This window comes from Nelumbo lutea, chromosome 1 (genome assembly GCF_056320005.1).
Source record: "Nelumbo lutea isolate HS-2025 chromosome 1, American lotus-T2T, whole genome shotgun sequence".
NCBI classification, from domain to species: Eukaryota; Viridiplantae; Streptophyta; class Magnoliopsida; order Proteales; family Nelumbonaceae; genus Nelumbo; species Nelumbo lutea.
Window position 1 is genome coordinate 218,202,198 of NC_142684.1, and position 21,662 is coordinate 218,223,859.

The following is a 21,662-nucleotide window of genomic DNA, read 5'->3' on the forward strand; positions in this document are numbered from 1 at the left end:
TTTTTTCACAGCAGTCCAGTGCTCCTGCCTTGGGTTGGCTTGAAATCTGCTTACTACACTCACTGCCTGAGCAATGTCAGGGCGAGTGCACAACATGGCATACATGATGCTCCCTACGGCAGAGGCATAGGGAACGTCTTTCATGCCATCAATTTCCTCAGAAGTCTTGGGAGACATCTTCTTGTAGAGAGTGACTCCGTGCCTGAAAGGAACATTTCCTTTCTTGGAGTTTTCCATGTTGTATCTTTTGACAATTTTGTCAATGCAGGCAGATTGGGATAATCCTATTATCTGCTTTGATCTATCTCTATAGAATCAAAGACCTAGTATATAGGAGGCTTCTCCAAGATCTCTCATGGAGAATTGCTGTGAAAGCCATACTTTCACCGTAGTCAACATTCCTATATCATTCCCAATGAGTAGAATGCCATCTACATACAGAACCAAGAAGGTAACCTTATCTCCACTGTACTTCCTGTAAACACAGGGTTCATCCGGATTCTGCTCGAAGTCAAATGATTTGACAGTAGAGTCAAAACAGATGTTCCAACTTCTAGAAGCTTGCTTAAGTCTGAAAATGGATTTATTGAGTTTACATACCATGTTTTCTTGACCCGTAGCTATGAAGCCTTGCGGCTGCTACATATATATATCTTCAGTAAGATCTCTATTCAGGAATACAGTTTTGGCATCCATTTGCCAAATCTCATAATCATGGTATGTTGCTACAGCTAGTAGGATCCTAATGGATTTAAGCATGGCCACAGGCGAAAAGGTTTCCTCATAATCGATGCCTTCTTTCTGAGTGTACCCTTTCGCCACCAGATGAACTTTGAAGGTCTCAACCCTACCATCAGGGCCCTTCTTCCTCTTGTAAATCCATTTGCAACCGATTGCTTTTACCCCGGAGGGTGGATCTACTAAGTCCAGACTCCATTGGTCTCCGTTGAGTCCATTTATGCTCTCATGGCCTCCACCAACTTTTGGAAATCTATGTTCAACATAGCTTCCGCGTAAGTCATGGGATCCTCCTCACTAGTCAAGGTTTCTACCAGGTAACTATCCTGGTCATAACCATAACGGACTGGTGGCCTGGATACCCAAGTGGATCTTCTAGGTTGGTCACTACCTGGAACTTGTGGGATAGCTCCCACTATTCCTGAGCTCTCCTCATCAAGAATAATTTCCTGACGATGGGTGTCCAAGATGTAATCGGTCTCCAAGAATTGGGCATTTCGACTACAGAACACTTTCTGTTCACTTGGGTCATAGAATAGGTAACCTACAGAGCCTTTTGGGTAGCCTATAAATAGGAAACAACTGGTCTTGGATTCCAAGTTGTCTGCACTCGTTCTTTTAACGTGTGCTGGACAACCCCAAATCTTCAAGTGTCTGACACTTGGTTTCTTTCCGGTCCAAAGTTCATATGGAGTGTTCGGAAACGATTTAGTTGAAACCCGATTCAACACGTAAATCGCAGTCTCTAATGCGTAACCCCAAAAGAATGTGGGTAACTCTGAGTGTATGAGAAGTGACCGGACCATATCCAATAAGGTCCTATTCCTCCTCTCTGAAACACCGTTAAGTTATGGTGTAGCAGGAGGAGCTAATTGTGATACTATCCCATTGTCCTTTAAGTAGTCCCTGAATTTGTCTGAGAGATACTCGCCACCTCGATCATATTGAAGGGCTTTAATTTCTCTCCCTAACTGTTTATCGACCTCTTGTCTTAACTCTTTGAACTTTTCAAAGGATTTAGACTTGTGTCTCATTAGGTACATGTAACCATATCATGAGAAATCATCTGTAAAGGTGATGAAATACACGTGTTGATTCCGTGTCCTAACACTTAGGGGACCACATACATCAGTATGTATTAGGTCAAGTGTGCTTGTACATCTTTCAAGCTTACCGTTAAATGGTCGTTTCGTCATCTTGCCTTGTAGGCAAGGCTCACAGGTGTGAAGATCTTCTATAGTTAGAAAATCCAAAGGACCATCTTTTACCAACCTTGTGATTCGGTCAACACCGATGTGGCCAAGTCGGTAATGCCATAGACACGTGGGATTAACTGTATCACAGGCTCTCTTCTTGGGGATTTTAGCCAATGTAGTTTCGATTATGTTAGTTTCTAAAGAATGATGTAGAACATAGAGACCGTTCTCCAGTTCCCCATATGCAATGAATCTATTATTTCTTTTGATAGTAATCATATTACTAAAGAAGACAGAATAACCATATGCACACAGTTTTGAAACAGAAATCAAATTTCTTCTTAAATTTTGTACATAAATACAATCTTTTATTACAATTTTTCCTTCTCTAAAAATTAACTCCACGGTTCCTATTGCCGCGGCTGCAACAGTTGCAGTAGTCCCTAAGTAGAGAGTGACTTCTCCTTCACTCAGCCTTCTACTTACCTTGAACCCCTGTAGTGAGTTACACGCATGAGTTGAAGCCCCAGAGTTAATACACTAGGACGCAGAAGCTACCAATAAATTGGTTTCTATAACACAAGTTTCGAAATTACCTTTCTTGGATTCCAGGTAGGCAGGACAATTCCTTTTCCAATGGCCGATCTTCTTGCAGAAGTGATAGGCATCCGATTCCTTGTCTTTCTTCTGCTTCTTTCCCTTAGTGGATTTCTTCTGAGGCTTCTTTGCCTTCCTCTTTCTCTTGCCTGTCTTGCTAGCTTCAACAAGCATAGCTACAGGCTCATCCTTTCTAGTCAGTTCTACAGCTCTTTGCAACATATTGCTGAGCTCTTGCAAACTGACATTCAACTTGTTTATGTTATAATTCATGATGAACGGATTAAAGGAAGGAGGCAAAGAATTAAGGATAGCATCTATCTGGGTTGCAAGGTCCAGCCCGGATCCAAGAGCCTCCAATTCATTGATGTATCCCATCATCCAAAGACAATGGTCGTGAACTTGTTGGCCCTTGGACATTTGAGTGGTCATGAACAGTTTCAAGACCTTTTGTCGAGTAGAACGATTCTACTCTTCATACATTATCTTGAGACTATCCAATATGTCCTTGGCAAATTCGATCTGATCAAACTACCTCTGTATTGGATTGTCCAAGGAGGCAATGGTGTAACATCGGGCAAGGGAGTTTTTCTCCTCCCATTGTCACCCGGATGCTTTGGGGCAGGATTCTTTGCCACTTTGTCTAGCTTTTCAGAAGCTAGGACCAGCATAAGGTTCCTATACCAGTCGGAATAGTTTGGGCCCTTAAGCTTGTTGTCATCAAGAAGCTTTGCAAAAGATCCGTTTGCCATTTTCTGATAAAAGAGCAAACATCAGTCCACAACCTAATTTGATTCATGTTCATTTCATAGATATGGATTTTAACCTATGATCAATTTCCATTTATTCATCTCTGAGATTTCCCTCCTTTCTCAGTGACGGAGACTATGGGTTATCTCTGGAAATGTGGGAAATCACATAGGGTGCATGGAGCCAACTGTTTCAGCTGCATAACCCCACCACCTTTCTGTGAAGGATCATATCCACTCATCATATGAGTTTTCCTTTTGGTCTCTATCAGACAAGGTTCAGAGCCATTTTCAGGTAAACCTTTATGTCTAGTGAGTGCTTACCCATCATATTCGTGAACACCAAGGTACCGTGAGAGAGTTCCCATTTTCTGGTGAAGCCCCTCCCACATCGGCCTATGATGCCCCTATCATCTTATGAAACACTTAGACAAGCCCAACATCAAATGGATAGCCCATTTTCTGGTGCGTTTCCTCATTACTGAAGGACCCATCCTCATGCTAATGATGAAAGGCCTTTAGAGAGTTCATCATATGAATCTCCCTATCACGTGCACTCTTATTAGCTGGAGGGAACAGTTAATTACGCCCTAGTTTGATTTGGGTCAAACCAAAGTGGCTCCCACTGACTTTCATAAAGTCAGATTTGGGTGGACCTTAAACCGGCTAGGGTTCCGCACGTAACCTCTTAATGAGGTGTGGGGCCCACCACTGAAGGAGGTCATCCAATGATCAAAAGGGACACCATGGCAATGATGTGCATTCAGCCATGGTGTGCGCAAGAGCCACTGTCGAATGAGCATGGGCCAAGCACTTATGGCCCATGCATGCAACACATCATACATCCAAACATCTCATGTAGGGATAAATCGATCCAATCAATTAATTATCTGTAAGGCCCATTGGAAGCCCATTAAAAATCCATAATATTAACCATTAATATTATCTAAGTATATGGGCTGAATTAGGGTTACCCAGTTCGGCCCATATAGCTTTATCCTTTAAAGTGGGATTTTAGCAGTTTTAACTATTTAAAACTGGGCCTTTACAGGTTGGGCCGAATTAACCATTTAATTAAATATCAATCCTCAGGCCCATTAATGGGAAAAAAATAGGGCTGACTTTCAACCTTGATTAAACCCTAGATTTGGTCCAAACAGTTTGAACCAATCTTGGTTCGAATGGGTCTAGGGTTTGATTTTTAATTAAATCTTTAATTCAAGAAAATAATCTAAAATTAAATAACTGATAAAAGAAAAACAAGAATCAGTTAATCAGGGTTGTTCACACACTCCATCCTACAAAACAGAGGTTAGATCACAGATTGCAGTTTCACAAACTGCAAATCGCAGATAGCGAATGTCCCATTTGCGAAATCTCCTTCTCTGCGTTGCCATCTTCGATTCAAAATTAAAATTAAATAGAAATCTTATTTCTATTAATAATTACATCAGATAGAATGCCTATACATTGAGTCTAAAAATAAAAAAAATATTTACAAACCAAATGTAATAAATTCAAGAAACTGCAAATCTTGTAGTTCTCCCTGCGCAAATCAAGAATTTGATCTCCTCTTGTACGAACAACCCATAAATCAAGAAAATCATATAGAACTATTCTAAATAATAATCAGATTTATATAAAATTAATTTCAGATTATTTGCCCATCATTTTTGGATACAAATTTCCCAAAACCCATATCTACGCAAATTGGGTAGAACGCCTTCTCCCTATTTGCGTAGGTTCAGATCTGAAACAGAATGGTTCAAGATTTGAACCTGGCTCTGATACCACTGAAGGGATAGGAAATCCATCACATGGACGCCCAAAGATTGCAGAATAAGGGGCGAATTTCAAAAATTTTTCTCTCCCTTCAACTGGGAATCGAATTCCCTATTTAGAAAATCATATTTTAAAGGATCATTCTTGAACCATAAACTGAACCAGATCTGAACCAAAAGGAGTAGGGAGAGATAATACCTGATACAGAGAAGTAGTATCTCCCAATGGAGGTGTTCACGCCCAAGGAATGATCCAAAAACTGCTCCTACTGAAAATGGTGCAGTGTAGGGTGGAGCATAATCAGTAGTGTTCTTCCAAAAGAACTTGATCCTTCTCAAGAATCACTTAGATGGCTTGTGAATTCAACTCCCACCAATCTTTTCTCCAAAAGATTGGAATCAAGATCCAATCTTGATTTCTCCCAAGAACTGGAGATCGAACTGCTGTAGGCGGCGGCTGCAGGAAGGAGGCGGAAAGAGAGTATTTGCAGGGTGCAATATTCTCTCTTCTATGATTTCAGCTCTGAAGACAAGACTATCTATTGCTTGCTTGTGATGTCTAAAGGTTGCCGCCCCCTCTTCCTTTTATAGACTTAAAGGGATCAGCTCCTAATCCCATTAGGTGTTGCTAACCCAAATCATATTTGGATTAGAAGTCCCTTTAAGTGATAAGGGATAATCCCTATCTTATCTGCAGATTATATCAACCATCTCCTAATCTAATTAGGAGGTTTCTAGATCTAAATCTTATTTAGATCTTGGACTCTCTAAGTGGATAGGGTGTGGGCCCAATCCTATCAGCTGATCCATCTCAGAATTCGCCCCTTAAGTGACTAATCAAATTAGCCTTGTTCAAAATGGGCTTAGAGCCCATTTAAGGTTATGTATTCATTTAGCCTTCCAAACTGCTGCTCAGTTGGGCTTCCTTGTATAGCATGGGACCCAAACATTGATCTACACATCAGCCACATGGGTTCAGCTCAGCCTTTGTTACAAGGTCTGGCCGAATACATTGTTATGGGCAGTGCACCCCTGAAACCCATCAGATGGGCTCTATGGGCACAACACTTACCCTAAGTGGTCATTGGGCCAAGCCACCTTGTAACACCTAGGGACTGTGGGCAGATGCAAGATTCGCCCATCAGGTATTATCCTCAATGGTCTTACACTTAACCTCTCAGCCCATAATGATCATACACTACCTGACAAGAGAGGACCTCTCCCTCGGCTGCAGGGAACAGTGTTGCACTCTCTGCTTATATGGATCCCGGGAATTAAAACCTTTTTGCAAATCATTTCGAAACCATAATTTATATACTTTTATATCTCATATAAAATATATTTTGCAAAACAAATCTCAACGATTGAAATCGACTGCCGGCAGTCTTGGTTTCCATCATTGAGAGTGCATCCCCGATCATTACCTTTGTCCGACAAAGGGGCTGATCCTGTCACTATGACCACCCACTCAGATGAATTCTCAGACTGTCTCAACATACCCAGGTTTTGACCCCCGCTAAGGATCTCACTGATTGGTACATCAAAGACAGCCCAATCCGACACTTAGTGCAGTATCATAATCGAGACTAGGGGTCGGGTGTAACTTTTCAGTTTTGCCCATCAATCTCCAAGGTCCAGGGCAGTACTGAAAATCTGGTCCAGTTCAAAGATTCAATTAATCATACACTCTAAGTGTATGAACTAGCTGACTGTGAACATTCTAAACTAACACGAGTCTCATTAAGTGTCCAATTTAAGGGTATTACACAGAAACATACCAAGGGAACATGAATAAAATATACACTTTTATTCATTTACAATAAACTCATAAAGTACATCATTTTGATTGAAGCTAAGGGCATACAAAACTGTCTAACATGTACACATTACTAAAGTTGAGGCTACCGCCCTACAATATATTGAAGAGGCTATCCTTAGTTGTCTTTTAAAACCATACTTATTGATGTTCCTTTGCTTTCCATGTAAAGTTAAGTAATGATCATTTTATTTATAAAAGTGTCATTATTGAAGGGGCAATGTTGTCCTATCATGTGTTAAACAATTTTCCCCATGGGTGGGAAAGCTATTTACCTAAATGGACAAAGGGTACTACTTATCCAAGTAACTGATCCGCTCAAGAATCGTTACTTTCTATGAGATCTACTAATATCAAAGCATGAATGCAAGTGAATTAGTCAATTCACATGCTAACTAACTTACCCATCACTGTTTACCAAAAAATGAATAAGGTGCAAATGATTTTTGGGTTGGTTGAGCCAACCTATGCCAAATAAAATCCTAAGGTTGTATTTGGTTTTGAAGGAAAAGATAGGGAAAGGAAATGAAATGTAGGAAAACCTGTACAAAGGGAAAGGAGGAAATTCCTACATTTCCCTTCCTTTCACTACCTTTTCTTTCAAACCAAACACAACCACTAAAACATTGTTAGATACCAGTCTTTTGTTAATTGTAATATCAATCCATGTCACAGTTCCATTTATCATTATTGGAATATTTTCATTGTATCCACCACGTATCATTACATATCTTGCATGTGTTTATCGTTATCGACACTCAACCATTAAAAACCCACATTCAACTTTTACAAACTATAATGTCACATCCACAATCAACATCACATACCATTACAAATCCAAATTCAACAATTAAAACCCACTAGTGGTAACCGATGCTATGCACAAACAACTATTAAAAAATGTATTTTTGCGGGAAAAATGATGTAACAATGATTCACCAAAGGTTTTATATATTTATAGTTCTTTACACATAAAAAATAAACTAGGGGAGATGTACATTGACTATTAAAGTGGGTGGGTGGGGGAAGAGATTTAAGAATGAAATTATTAGAGAATAAATATGGATTTTATGAGAGACAATGAAGGGCCATGAGGTTTTAATTTTGCCTTGTAATATTTTTAATTATTTAATTTAATAATAAATTTGCACATGTGTGAGAAAGGAGATGATGAGATATATGTGAGAGGAACCCCTCACCTCCCCTCTTTCCCCTTTATATTGTACTAGCAAGCAACCTCATGTGATGATGCACTAGATTAGTTAGGCTCAAATATTAATACATGTAATAAGTCATATGGTTTTTATGACTTGTTTAAAGGCATATGGTAGAGTTAAAGCATTCCAACTTTTCCATTTCTATGGAAGTTGTCATTTCCATGGTTACAAATGGCTGCACAGGTTGTCATTATGTATCTCAAGGAGCAAAGGTAGAAGCATCGATAGAACTCATTGCATTATTGAGGACTTGGAACTTCTTATACATAGACCCATGAATCAACCAGATCATACGGATGGGAGGCATGTTCTTGCTCGTTAAATGTTCGTTTCAACTTGTTGGGCACTTAGGCTGAGTGGCCTATGGTCCTCAATGATCTAGCCTTGGTGTGTTGGACAAACTATGGCCACTAGATATAGCCACACACCAATCGACAAATTGATTATTTTTTATGTACAATGTATATTGTGACACAAAATATCACATCTTTTTTTCTTATTATATTGTATTTTATTTTCATATAAATAAAATGTTTTTACAAACAAATTTTTACACTCTTCCACATGTACACATTTGTTGGGCCAAATCAATCCAACGTCTATGAACGTTAGGAGTAGAAGACTTGGCAAGAGTGGTTGAAAAATGTAAGACTTTAAGCCCTTGATTGGAGCCCAACTAAAAGTGAGGACAAGTTGTAGGTATTGAAGTTTTTAAATAACTACTCTTAAATTTGAGTTGATTCTCTTTATTGACAAAACTAAAATTCGATTTTACAAATATATATTCAATGTTCAGATATGAAAGTTCCTTTTTTTTGTTATTTCATTGATATTTAATGCTTAATTAGAACACGTACAAGGCCCTTTATCTTTATTAGCATAACTTTTGTCCTTTAGCTCTCTTTTAACATAACTTATTAATTTGTCAAAGACCCATTACCTAAATTTGATTGTCTTTAATAGACCACGTACAAGGCCTTTTTGGAAACCGTATCCTATACAAGAAATATTTTGTTCAATAGATTTTTTTTGTCTTATTCATTATTAGGTACCTATTAAAAGATATCTAATCGACTTGTTGGTTATATTACAGATTTTCATATTCAGAATTTTTTTAAAACATTTTATTTTTCTAGATCATAATTAATAGATTTTTTTGCTAATTGTACCTTGCACAAGATTTTCTTTTGGCCATTCTTCTCTATTCTTTTAAGCATTGTAAGTATATATTATTTTGGGTCCCATAAACTTTTTCAATGCTCATATATCCTTTTAACCCAATCCTGAATTGTTAGTTAGATCTGAATTTTTTTAATGCCTTTGTTATTATGCTAATTAAAAGGTGTAAATAGTGCAAAACATCATTTGTTTTCTTCTTAACTTATTTTTGGCATTGGTTAAAGTACGAAGCATTTGAAAAGTGGGAGCCTGGATCCCTAAGAGCTAAGTCCCTTAATCCTTTACTTGTATATTTTTTAATCATGGGTGGTTCTTCTTCTGTTGTTGCCGTATAACTTAGTAAAATTGAAAATTTAAATGGAACAAACTTTTCTATGTGGAAACATAAGATTATCAGAATTCCTGAAAGAGAAAATGTAGAACATATATTAACTAGTGATATTCCTGAAATTCCAAAAAGTGATGATGTTGCTTCTGTTGATAGTAATTATGCTAAGTTTTTTAAAACAATAAAATTTCTAGATCCAGTATGTTTACATTCATGGAACCTGATATTGATTTTTGAAGAATATAAGTATGCTAAAGATATGTTCAATGCTATTACTGAAACTTAATGGAAAAGTTATTGAAACTTATGTGCAATTACTGAATGAGAACTACTATGCATGTAATGAAAGAAACCAATTCACAATAGATCATATAAATAGCATGAATGTGATAGCTAAAGAACTTGTTGCATCTAGAAATCCCATTCCTAAAAAAATACAGATCTCTATTATATTGCATAGTTTACTTGATTCATGGAAACCAATAGTTATTTCCTTGAACCATTTTATAACTGATATGAAGTTAAAAAGTCTCACTACATTATTAACATTAGATGCTGAAAGGAAAAACAAAAAGAAATAAGATCCAAGCTATGATGACTAACACTACTACTACCACTAAGATAGATAATAACCCAATAGGAACAATGAAGTACAAAGGAGATTTTAAAGGAAAAACAAGTGGCATAAAAAATCTAGTTTTCAAAAAATTTTTAAAAAGAAAGTAACTTGTTACAATTGTGGAAAGGGTAGACATACCAAACCTAATTACAAGGAGCTCAAGAAACAATGAAATAAGAATTATAATAACAAAAATAATTATCACTATGATGACTAATGCTAGTACTAGCACTAAGACAGATAATAACCCAATAGGAACAAGTATAAAGGAAAAAAAGTGGCATAAAAAATCTTTAAAAAGAAAGTAACTTGTTACAATTGTGGAAATGCTAGACATACAAAACCTAATTGCAAGGAGCTCAAGAAACAATGAAATAAGAATTATAATAACAAAAATAACTATCAAAATAATAACAAGAACAATAAGAACTATGAAACTCTTGGAACTAAAGACATTATTTGTGTTATTTCATAATCCCTTATGATTGATTCAAATCATCTAGATTGATGGATAGATTCAGCCTCAACTCGCCATGTTTCCAAGAAGAGGGAGTTGTTCATGAATTTCAAGGAAATGCAACCTAGATAACATAAAATTTATATGGGGAATAATACTTATTGTGACGTGTTAGGAATATGGACGTTGAAAATTCCCATAGTTTCCTCTACAAACTTTATTTTAAATGATGTATTATATGCTTCTAGAATGAGGCAAAATCTCTTATCTATCCCTCTTCTAGATGAAAAAGGTTTTGAAGTTCGTTTTATGTCAAGAAAAGTGACTATTGGGAAATATGGCCATATCCTTGTAAGGGGAGAGAAATTTGATGGATTGTACCATCTCATTATTAATAAATCATATTCCTTTTCCGATTACTCCTTTGCTTGTGATAATACTAATGCTTATATATGGCATTTATGTCTAGGACATAAAAATAGGGATAAAATGCATAGAATGACATCTAATGGTCTTCTGCCAACAATGGATATAAACTTTAAATATTGTAAACCATGTTTGAAAGGATGAATGACAATGTTGCTTTTTGAAAAAGGCAAGAAAAGTGAATAATTATTAGAAATAGTGCATTCAGATGCGTATACGCCCCTAAATGTAAAACTCATAGGGGAATATGTTACATTTATAGATGATTTTTCTAGATTTGAACAAATTTATCTTCTAAAACAAAAATCTGAAGTGTTAGATAAATTCAAAGAATAATATAAAATTGAAGTAGAGACTCAATTAGGAAGAAAGATAAAAACACTTAGAAGTGATAGAGGAGATGAGTACATTTTTAGTTTATTTGATGAATTCTATAGAGAACATGGTATAAAACACCAACTCACTATTGGGTACACTCCCCAACAAAATAGGGTAGCTAAAAGAAGAAATATGACTCTACTTAACATGGTTAGATCCAATGTTAAGTCATTCCTTACTAAGTAATATCTTTTGGGGGAAGCTGTAAATACTACCATGCATATATTAAATAAAGTAACTACGGAAGTTAATAAATTAACTCCGTATGAGATGTGGACTGATAGAAAACCAGAATTATCAAATCTAAGAGTTTGGGGATTTAGTGCCTATGTTTGGATGCCAAATTAGCAAAGTAGACTAGACAACAAGACTATAAGATGCACATTTATAGGTTATCTTGAAAATTCAAAATGCTATATAATATAAACCATAAATCAAACGGAGGAATAGAAGTTATTGAAAGTAGAGATGCAGTATTTTTAGAAGACCAAATTGAAATTCTAGATAAAAAGAAACTAGTGGAGTTATTTGAAAATAATGATGGGGAAGAAGGAACTACAAATAAACCTTATTCAAATGATAACCCAAATGAAAATCCAAAAGCAAAGGATATCACAATAACAAGAATACAAAGAGAGAGAATTTCTCCATCCAAGTATAGAGACTATTATACCTTCTTAAACTTTGATAAGAGTTTGATAAAGGAGTGTGAAACACTAAACTTAATGAATTTTCAGCAAGCTATGAATGCACATGACAATGAAAAATGGAAAGATGCAATAAATGAAGAATAAGAGTCTATAAAAAAGAATAATGTATGGGTGCAAGTGGGTATTGAGAAAAAAATCTAAAATCATATGACAGTATAGAGAAATACAAAGCTAGACTAGTAGCAAAATGATACAATCAAATAGAAGGAATAGATTATGAAGAAATATATTCTCTTGTAGCAAAATTCACATCTATTAGGATAATAATGGCCTTAACAACCCATTTTGACATAAAAATATGTCAAATGGATGTAAAAATTGCTTTTGTAAAATGGAGAACTAAATGAAGAAATCTATATGACTCAACTTGAAGGTTATACAATTAAAGGGAAGGACAAAGGTTTCAAACCAATTGCATGAAGCCTATTTAAGTCCATAAATGGACTTATTTAATTTGCAAACCCGTGTATCATTTGAAGAGAGAAAACCCGAGGGAGGCAGCATATAGATATCTTCATGTAGAGTACCATGTAAAAATGCATTGTTTACATCCATTTGATGAAGGGACCAACCTCGAGTTATAGCCAAGACTAATAGACAGTGTATAGTTACGAGTTTAGTGACCAGGGCATAGGTGTCAGTGTAATCCACACCCTCAGTTTGGGTGTACCCTTTTGCAACGAGTCAAGCCTTGTAGTGCTCAACGCTTCCATCAAGTTGACGCTTGGTCTTGTATACCCATTTATAACTTACATGTGTTTTTTTTTTTTTGTGGCAAGTCACCAAGAGTCCATGTACAAGTTTGCCCCAGAGCTTGTAATTCATCCTGCATGGCATGTCGCCAACACTCATGACATTGACTCTGTATGTAAGAAGTGGGTTCAAGAGTTACATCAATAATTTCAGAAGTATAGGAAGCCAAATCTTTTTGTATAGTGAGGTAATTTGATATAGGGTATGCTGGTCTAAAAGTGGGTCGTGTTTGAAGAGAAGGACAATTGAAGTCATTAAGATGAGACAATGGTTTGCGGACCCAAACATGTCTATTGGTAATAGTCCCACGATCAAATGACCTATGAGACACGGGCTCATTAGAAATCTGATTATCAAATTGAGTAATTGGTAGAGCATCAAGCCCATTAGTGGTTGAATCATTAGTGAAAATATCGGGATGCAAGAGATTCCAACAATGGATCCAATGTGTCATCAAAAGCTGGGAGTGGAATTATGGTGTGTCCGGAAGCGCATCGTTAAACACTTTGAAACAACAGTTTAAACATTTGTAATTTTTACTATTCTCAAACAACTACTAATGTAGTAAATGGGTGAGAACGGGCCGTATCCATAGGTAGGCAAGTGAAAAATTAATATATACTTAGATCTGGACAAGAGAATGCAATCAGAAATGGCAGAAAATACGAAAATAAAATCTATTATTGCTGCAATTAAATGTTTTTAATTTAAACAAGACAATAAATAAAAATCAGAATTTAATAAAGTATGGGAATCAACAAAGGAAATAAAATAAATAAATAAATAAAATGATTCAGAATCCAGATCCGGTGGTGGTAGCTGCAGATTGGCTAGACAGCTTGTAAAAACCCCTCATGACAAGAACCAGGCGTCTGTCCTTTCTACAACCCTCGAACCCCTCGAGACACCTTAGCTTTGAACCGAACGAATTCAGATATGCAAAATAGAGAAATGAACAAGAATTAAATCTAAAAGATTGTAGAAATAAAAGTAATAGAAAAGAAAATAAAGAAAAGAAAAGAATGGTTGATCAGATCCAGTGGTGGTAGTTGCAGAATGGTTGAACAGATTGTAGGAACCCCTCCTAACAAAATCTAGGCATCCTCCCCTTCTACAACCCTTGAACTCCTCAAGAAACCTTAGCCTTATTAACTGGATGAATTGACCAACCCCTTCTCCAGGGCCCCTTGGGTCCTTTTTATAGAGAAGGGTGGATATAACTGGAATTAGAAAGAAAGAGGGGGGGAGGTAGTTGGGATTTAGCAAAGTCAGGGATACCCTAGGGTTTCTAATGGATGACTAAGATGATTTTGGGGTGACCATATGGCTGAAAATAAAAGGAGAGGGCGCCCAATATTATGTAGAGCTGAAATTTGGGCACCCAGAAATGGAGGGTGTAGATTAGAACATCTAGGGTTGAAGGGTTAAGATTAAAAGAATAGGTGGTGCCCTAGATTGAATGGTTGGGATATAAGATGGAGGGAGTGGCTGAGATTTGAAGGTGAGGGGTTGAATGGTGAGGATTAGCAGAATAGGCGGTGCCCTAGGGTTTAAAAGCTATAAAGGAGAGCCCTAAATTGAGTGGTTGAGATTAAAAGAGGTGGAGGGTGGAGATTAAACATCTAGGGGAGGCTAGGGTTTGCTAAGAGTGAAAAGACTAGGTTAAAAAAGGCCCCCTAGGGTTTGCTAAGGAGAGGGGAGCATGGTAATACAATAGGATGGGCACCAACTAAGTTTAGCAAATAGGAGGCGCCCTCCTGTTCTCAGTTCTTTACAAAAACACCCCCTCTCTCAGCTGGACTTCACACCAACTTCCCAAAAACTACACTTCAACCTAGAAAACTTCCTAGTTTTTTACATAATTTGCACAGAGATTCTCAGAGGTCACATAATTTATTTTAATTAGGAAAATGATACACTTTGACTATTCTAAGGCCGAAAATACCCCTGAATTGATGCCCTTAAGGCATCAAAATGCAGGGTTATCAAATTACATGTGAGTTTCTTGTATTAGCAACTTTAGAAGATAGAAATGGGATGCTTTGCTTGCAGAAAGTTACATCCCGTGAAACAAAAACTTGCTTGGTGTTCATATCATATAGCCAATAACCTTTTTGGCCATGTAGGTGTCCGATAAACACACATCGTCTTGAACAAGCGACAAACTTATCTCTACCATGCTTATAAGTGCTTGCATAGCACAAATACCCAAAGTTCCACAAATGTTAATAAGAAGGTGTTCGATTGAGAAGCAGTTGAAAAGGACTTTTGCCATGGATTACTGAAGAGGGAAGTTGATTAATTAGGTATGCAATCGTCAATTTGCATTTGCTCCAAAGTTGGATAGGAAGTCCAACTTGAAATCTCAATGCTCTGGCATCTCTAAGAGATGTCTATGCTTCCTCTCTATGACCTCGTTTTGTCAAGGGGTGTCCACACAAGAGGTGTGGTGCAAAATTCCATGCTACATCATGTAAGCTTGAACTGGACTAGACGTGAACTCAGCTCGACTATCAAATCTCATTCATTTAACAATGGTATGGTATTGGGTGTTAATCATTACAAAGAAGAAAAGAATAAATGCACAAGCATCAAATTTACATTTTAATAGATATACCCAAGTTTCTCAAGAAAAATCATCAACTACTATAAGAAAGTAACGTGCACTAGTGCCCCCCCCCCTCATGTATGAGTTTAAAAGGAAACTCAGAATGAGTGGTACTGATTGGAAATGGAAAGTGTGTTTGTTTTGCCTGCATAGTAACATGTAATTCTAGGATTAAAGACAACTTGTTGTATGAAGCATGTCCAAATCTGGAATGAGTGGAGTCATGACTGGAATGTAGAGCAGCTGGTTGTGAAGGCACAGGCCTACTGAAGTGATAGAGGCCATCAAGCATCTTGCCCACCCCAATCACTTTCTTGGATGTCAGGTCCTATAAGATACAAAATGTGGGGAGGAAATAACATCACAATTTAGCTGTGATGTAATCTTACTGATTGACAAGAGGTTACACCAAAATTCTGGTATGAATAACACACCCTTAAGGATAAAATCATCTGTGATGGAAACATCTCCTTGAGAGTGGACAGGGAGAAGAGTTCCGTTGGGTAATTGTACTGGTCAAGGTTTTTCCTCAAGGGAAGGAATAGTTTGGTGGATAAATTTGGAAAAAGTCATATGATTTGAAGCTCCACTGTCTAAAAGCCAAGAATTAGATAACAAAATGTTGTGAGACTGGGAAGGCTTTACTAGCAAAGTTTGCTGAGATTCTCGACTTTTCTCCATTTAGTAGATGAAGAAATTGAAGATATTGTTCAAGATTGAGGCCAGGAATTGGTTATGAGGTTTTGGTTACTGTAGCAATTTGAACCGATGTCGTTGTCTTAGAGTTGCCAGACTCGCCAGCTCATTCATTAAGGATTCCTTGCTTCCTTGGAATTTTCTTCTTTACTTCCCAATTTGTAGGGTATCCCACAGGTTCATAGCATCGATCTTTAGAATGCCCATGCTTCTTGCAATGCTCGCATTAAACTTTGGATCGTTCTTTTTGATTCTTGTTGTTGTTGGGATGAGAAGATCCAGCTATGTGTAGCGATGCTACTTCAATGGTAGGGGTCCAATTGCTGGCTAGCGCCTAGTGTTTCTCTTCTTGAGAGACAAGTGCATAAACACGTCATATGTTGGGTAGAGGATCCATAACAAGTATACTGGATCTGATTGCATTGAATCAACCACTAAGTCCAAGAAGAAACTGATATACATGTTCTTTCTCCTTATTTGCCAAGAATTCCTTTCTTGTTCCACTCCACGAACACATTGGAGTCATTGTATATGTTGCAAACTCATCCCAAACTACTTTCATCTTGGTATAATAGATGGAGACCGGTATGTTTTCTTGTTGTAACAAGATCATCTCTTGCTTCAGGTGGAAAATGCGCAAAGCATTTTCTTGTGAGAATCTTTCCTCCATGTCGAGCCAGATTTCACGAGCATTCTCCATATATGCAATGCTCTCATGCAGCTCTCAAGTCAGTGCATTGAAAATCCAAGAAATAACCATCGAATTACATTTCTTCCATGCCAATAGCTCAACGGTTTTTGAAGTGTCTGGTTTCTTGATTGATCCATTGATAAAACCTACCTTGTTCTTGGCCTTGAGTGCGTTCAACATGGCTCATTTCCAGGCAGGATAGTTCTCTCCTGTTAAGGATGTGAAACAAGAATGGTGCCTGGGTTAGTAGACGGGTGGAGGTAAAATGGTGATGCTGGATCAGTGAACTTTTCATCATTGGTGAAACTGTTTGTTTCCATTGATCTCCAACCAAAAAGGAAAATTAAAGCAGATGTTCAAAAGAACTACGATTGAGGATAAAAGCTTTCTATGCTCTGATACCATCTAAAAATAGAGGCTATAGTCCGAAGAAGGTTAATTATCTTCTATTCAATGTCAAATTTATAACTGGTTACATGTGTTTTAGTGACAGTTGTAATAACAAAAACAAATTCAACATGTGTCTAATAAGATGTGGGTAACCTTAGAAAATGACTCTTATGACCATCCCCTTTACATGCCACCACTGATATTTTTAAAGATCATTAATCTAATTGCAGTCGCAATGGAAGTGGAGAGGCTTTGCAATGGCAGTAGCGAAGAAGAAGCTGCCGTCGGGATGGAGGCCAACACTATAGGGTAAGAAGGTGAGGTTGCAAGCAACGAGCTTGTGTCATAAACAGGAGGCAACATAGATCCATTTGCAAAAAGCACAGAAATTTGGAGTTTCTGTGATTTCTCGCAATGCCCAGGTACTCCAATGGTGAAGTAAAACTTGCCTGGAGAGGTGATGTTAAAAAGCGAATTTCCATTGTCCATGTATAAGATGGGATCTTTTAGATTGCATGTGCTGAAAGCTTGCTTTGTCACTTGAATCATGGAATCTTGACTCGGCGGGTAGAGGAAGACTGTTGGGGAAATGTTTAAGTCCTAGACTAAGGTAGACCAAAAACTTTGAAGACATTCAATCCACATAAGCTATGGGTTTTAGTTCTTTCGGTTATCCCTGAGATGCGAAGGTGAAAATGACTTATAAAGAGAAACAAAACCAAAATTGCAGTTGTGGAGAATAATTTACAGAGAGAATGTCCAACATTGAATTGGTGTTTGGGAGACCAGTTGGCGTAGACATATTATGGATGGCTTGTTTCGTTCTATGCCATGAGAATGCCAGTGTTCGATTGGTTATGGAAAGAGATGGTCCATAACCCAAAATCTCGACCATACATATATCCACGATGTGATTGATCCACAACATTCCTATACTCTATTTTGATACAATACATATTTTTTTACATTTTTTTTTATTTTTAAATTTTAAATTTTGATTTTTTAATATTTTATCAATAAAATAATAAATTTTAATTTTTATTCTACAACAAATTCAATAATTCTCCTTCTCCACTCTTTTTTTTAATTTATTTAAATATTAATTTTTAATATTTTTATCAATGAAATATTTTTTTTTTAATATTTTACTATCTTTTTTATTAAAATTAATGTTTATTAATTAATAGTAATTTATAGATGTTTTTTTTTTTTTAATTCATCGTCAGCAGTGACAATCATCGTGGACACAATCAGTCAAAATCAAACTCCCAGTTGTACCGTCGGCAGGCCAAACAAACAAACAAGCCTGCAACTGTCAGCTGTAAGCCATAATGAGGCATCTGTGGTGTTACTAGTCAGCCTCTTGTCTAAGATCCAGCTAACAAAGATGGGATTTAATAACATTTGCCAAAAAATATCTTGCATTCTTGCAAACTAGGTGAAGCAACTCATTACTATTTTAACCAAAATGGCTTCGGCAATTGACTGTTCCGATTTTTATTTGATAGAAATGGAAATCAGCGTGATTCAATCGAAAATGGAGCAGGAGATGAAGCGGCTCAGTGGCTGAACTCAATGATTTATTGCTTTCAACAAAATCCAAAACACTGAAACAGTAATAGAAGTTTTTTCGAGAAAAAAAATTGGAAGAAAATAATTTTTATTAAAAAGCAAAAGAATATTATTTCCGACTAATCACCTCCTCCCCCGTGACTTCCTTCCTCTGTCTATGTACGTTCCCACTAATAAGACGTGGGTAACCTTAGGCTGAACTTGGAAGGATTATAAATGCAAATATGTAGAGTCTTAGAAAATGACTCTTATGACCAAACCGAGCCTTAGAATTACGTTGTATTTTGTATTATTTTGTATGTATTTACATTGTAATATTCTTTCCAAACTGAGCCTTAAAAAATGACTCTTATGACCATTCCCTATGCTGACATGCTGCCATTGATAATTTTAAAGATGGCTAATCCGATTGCAACCACAATGGAAGCGGAAAGGCTTTGCAATGGCAGTGGCAAAGAAGAAGCTACCGCCGGGATGGAGCCCGACACTATAGGGTAAGAAGGCGAGGTTGCAAGCATCGAGCTTGTGTCATAAACAGGAGGCAACGCAGATCTGGAGTTTGCAAAAGGCACAGAAATCTGGAGTTTCTGTGATTTCTCGAAATGTTTAAGTCCCGGACTAAGGTAGGCCAAAAACTATGTACAAAATATGAAGACATTCAATCCACATAAGCTATGGGTTTTAGAGATGTGAAGGTGAAAATGACTTAGAGAGAGAAATAAAACCGAAAGGGCAGTTGCGGAGAATAACTTACAGAGAGAATCTCCGAGACTGAACTGGTGTTTGGGAGACCAGTTGGTTTAGACATGCCAGTGGGTACCCCCCAAGCATCCAAGTCTCCCATCTTGTATCGGTAACAAATAACCTTGCTTTGGAGTGAGGCGGTATATATTGATCTAAAGATCCGTTTATTTAGTTGAGGGCAATCCGAATTCAATCCGTTTATAATTGGATATTGATTCACCCCTATCCAAACAAAATTTGTAATGAACATTCTATTAAATACATTACTGGTAAAAATGTATATATGATTTGGAGAGAAGGAGTGTTAGGTTACTGATAATGCTCAAAAATGTATATATGATTTGTGTTGGCTCAAAGGAATCAAAGCATGCATGATGCACCCCCTTAACGCTAAATGGAGAGAGGGAGTTACCGCGTGAAGTGTACCGTCTACGGTCTGTGGCAGAAATGAGATAGTTTTGACAATAAATATCTGACAGCACTAATTTGATATTGAAAGTTTAGATACTGCAATGATGCATTTGAAAGTTTCGATACTAATTTGACACCACCCAAAGTTCAGATTACTAAAATGGAAATTTCCAAATGTTTAATAGTTCAGATATAGTGTGAGAAATGCTAGTGTATAGAATTAAATTAATTGTTTGATTGAATACATTATTATTTAAGTCATCAAATGGTTGGGAGGCTACAAGTATGTGCAATTGGCTTTCAATCCAAGAGTCACTATCTTTGGGGCTAACCAGAGCAGAGAACCAACATCTGCGTTCTCTTGTTATTTAAGACTGTTGTGTGTTAATCCAAGAAAACCATAGAGAAGCAGGGAATTAACTTCAAGCATTCTAGCTAATATTGAATTCATTAGCACACAGCAGTCCTTGCTTCCCTCCATTAACTAGATTCCAAACCTCAAAACCTCAGCCTCCTGCCACAAGTATCAAGTGTGCATGTGGCTCAGATTAAAAGCGCAAGAACCCAATTGATGATGAAGTTTATAGAGCAGAGGAAGATAAACTCTCATCGATCAAATGCCTCACCTTAATTTTCATGGCTCCACTCACACTCTGCACCCTTTTAGCTATCCCAAACAATTGACCTTCCTCCATCTTCCTAGCCGATGAAACTAAGACGATCCGAGTCCCACTCAACTCGTCGTAAATCCTCTGGAATTCCTGCAATACCTCATTCACCATCCCCATCTTATTCTTCTCAATCATCATCTTCAACAGCACCACCAAATGCTTCTGAAATCTACCCTTCTCGACAACTTGCTTCACCACTTCACCTTTCGTTTTGTCGTCCACGAATGGATCGTTCAAGACAGCTCGAAGATGTTCACTATGAAACAGCCTGGAAAATCTTCGAACATCATGTTCCACAGCCTCAAGGACGTTGCTGCACCGGGCTCTGTCCATGAGGGCAGCTGCATAACCACTAGCGGCTTTCCGGTGGACGACTGGAGATGGAGATCTCAATGATGAGGGCTGAGAAGGGGAAGGGAGGAATGGGGATTTATAGCTCTCGGAAGTAAAGGGAAGAGAGGGTTTATTAAACGTAGAATTGGGTCTGTGGGTGGAAAGGTGGTGGTAGTGAGGAAGAAGGAAAGGCGTATGAGGAGATCTAAAGAGAAAGGTTTCACGAAGAGCTGTTGTAGGAAGGCCAGGGGCCTTCAGACTAGAAACAGAGGTCGACAGGGTATCCATGGAGACCGGAGAGGAGCTGCGTTTTCACAAGGGAAAGAAAAGATAAGAAGCATCAAGGGGTCATGAAATAGAGTTTTATTTTGGGCATTCGGGGTTGGGTGGGGCCACGAAAAGAAAGGACTACAGTTGTGGTAAGTGTAACTGTGTAAGCCACGGAAAGAGAGCATCTCTGGACTCTGGTTGCTTAATGCTTATTTGCAATCAATCTTCCGAGTTCTGAAATGTCAAAATACCATGAATCTGGAATATTGTGGTCGTGCCTTGGGCACTCTAGTTTGCTTTGTATTATTTGTATGTGTCTCTGCCAACACCAC

General features: G+C 37.5%; 1 protein-coding gene across 3 annotated transcripts; it reads right to left on the reverse strand.

The window, feature by feature from the left end:
- Positions 1 to 19,162: 19,162 nt before the first annotated feature.
- On the reverse strand, positions 19,163 to 21,396 carry LOC148881061 (ATP synthase delta chain, chloroplastic-like). Of its 3 annotated transcripts, none has more exons than XM_088963317.1 (2): positions 20,683 to 21,396; positions 19,163 to 19,867 (listed from the first exon to the last, which is right to left on the reverse strand). In XM_088963317.1, the coding sequence occupies exons 1-2, from the start codon at positions 21,346 to 21,348 to the stop codon at positions 19,862 to 19,864; spliced, it is 672 nt and encodes a 223-aa protein (XP_088819443.1). In that variant the 5' UTR covers positions 21,349 to 21,396; the 3' UTR covers positions 19,163 to 19,861. The 3 variants fall into 3 exon arrangements, with proteins under 3 accessions (XP_088819443.1, XP_088819440.1, XP_088819441.1); XM_088963314.1 differs by having other exon boundaries at positions 19,834 to 20,081; XM_088963315.1 differs by lacking the exon at positions 19,163 to 19,867 and adding an exon at positions 20,250 to 20,570.
- Between the last annotated feature and the right edge of the window lie 266 nt (positions 21,397 to 21,662).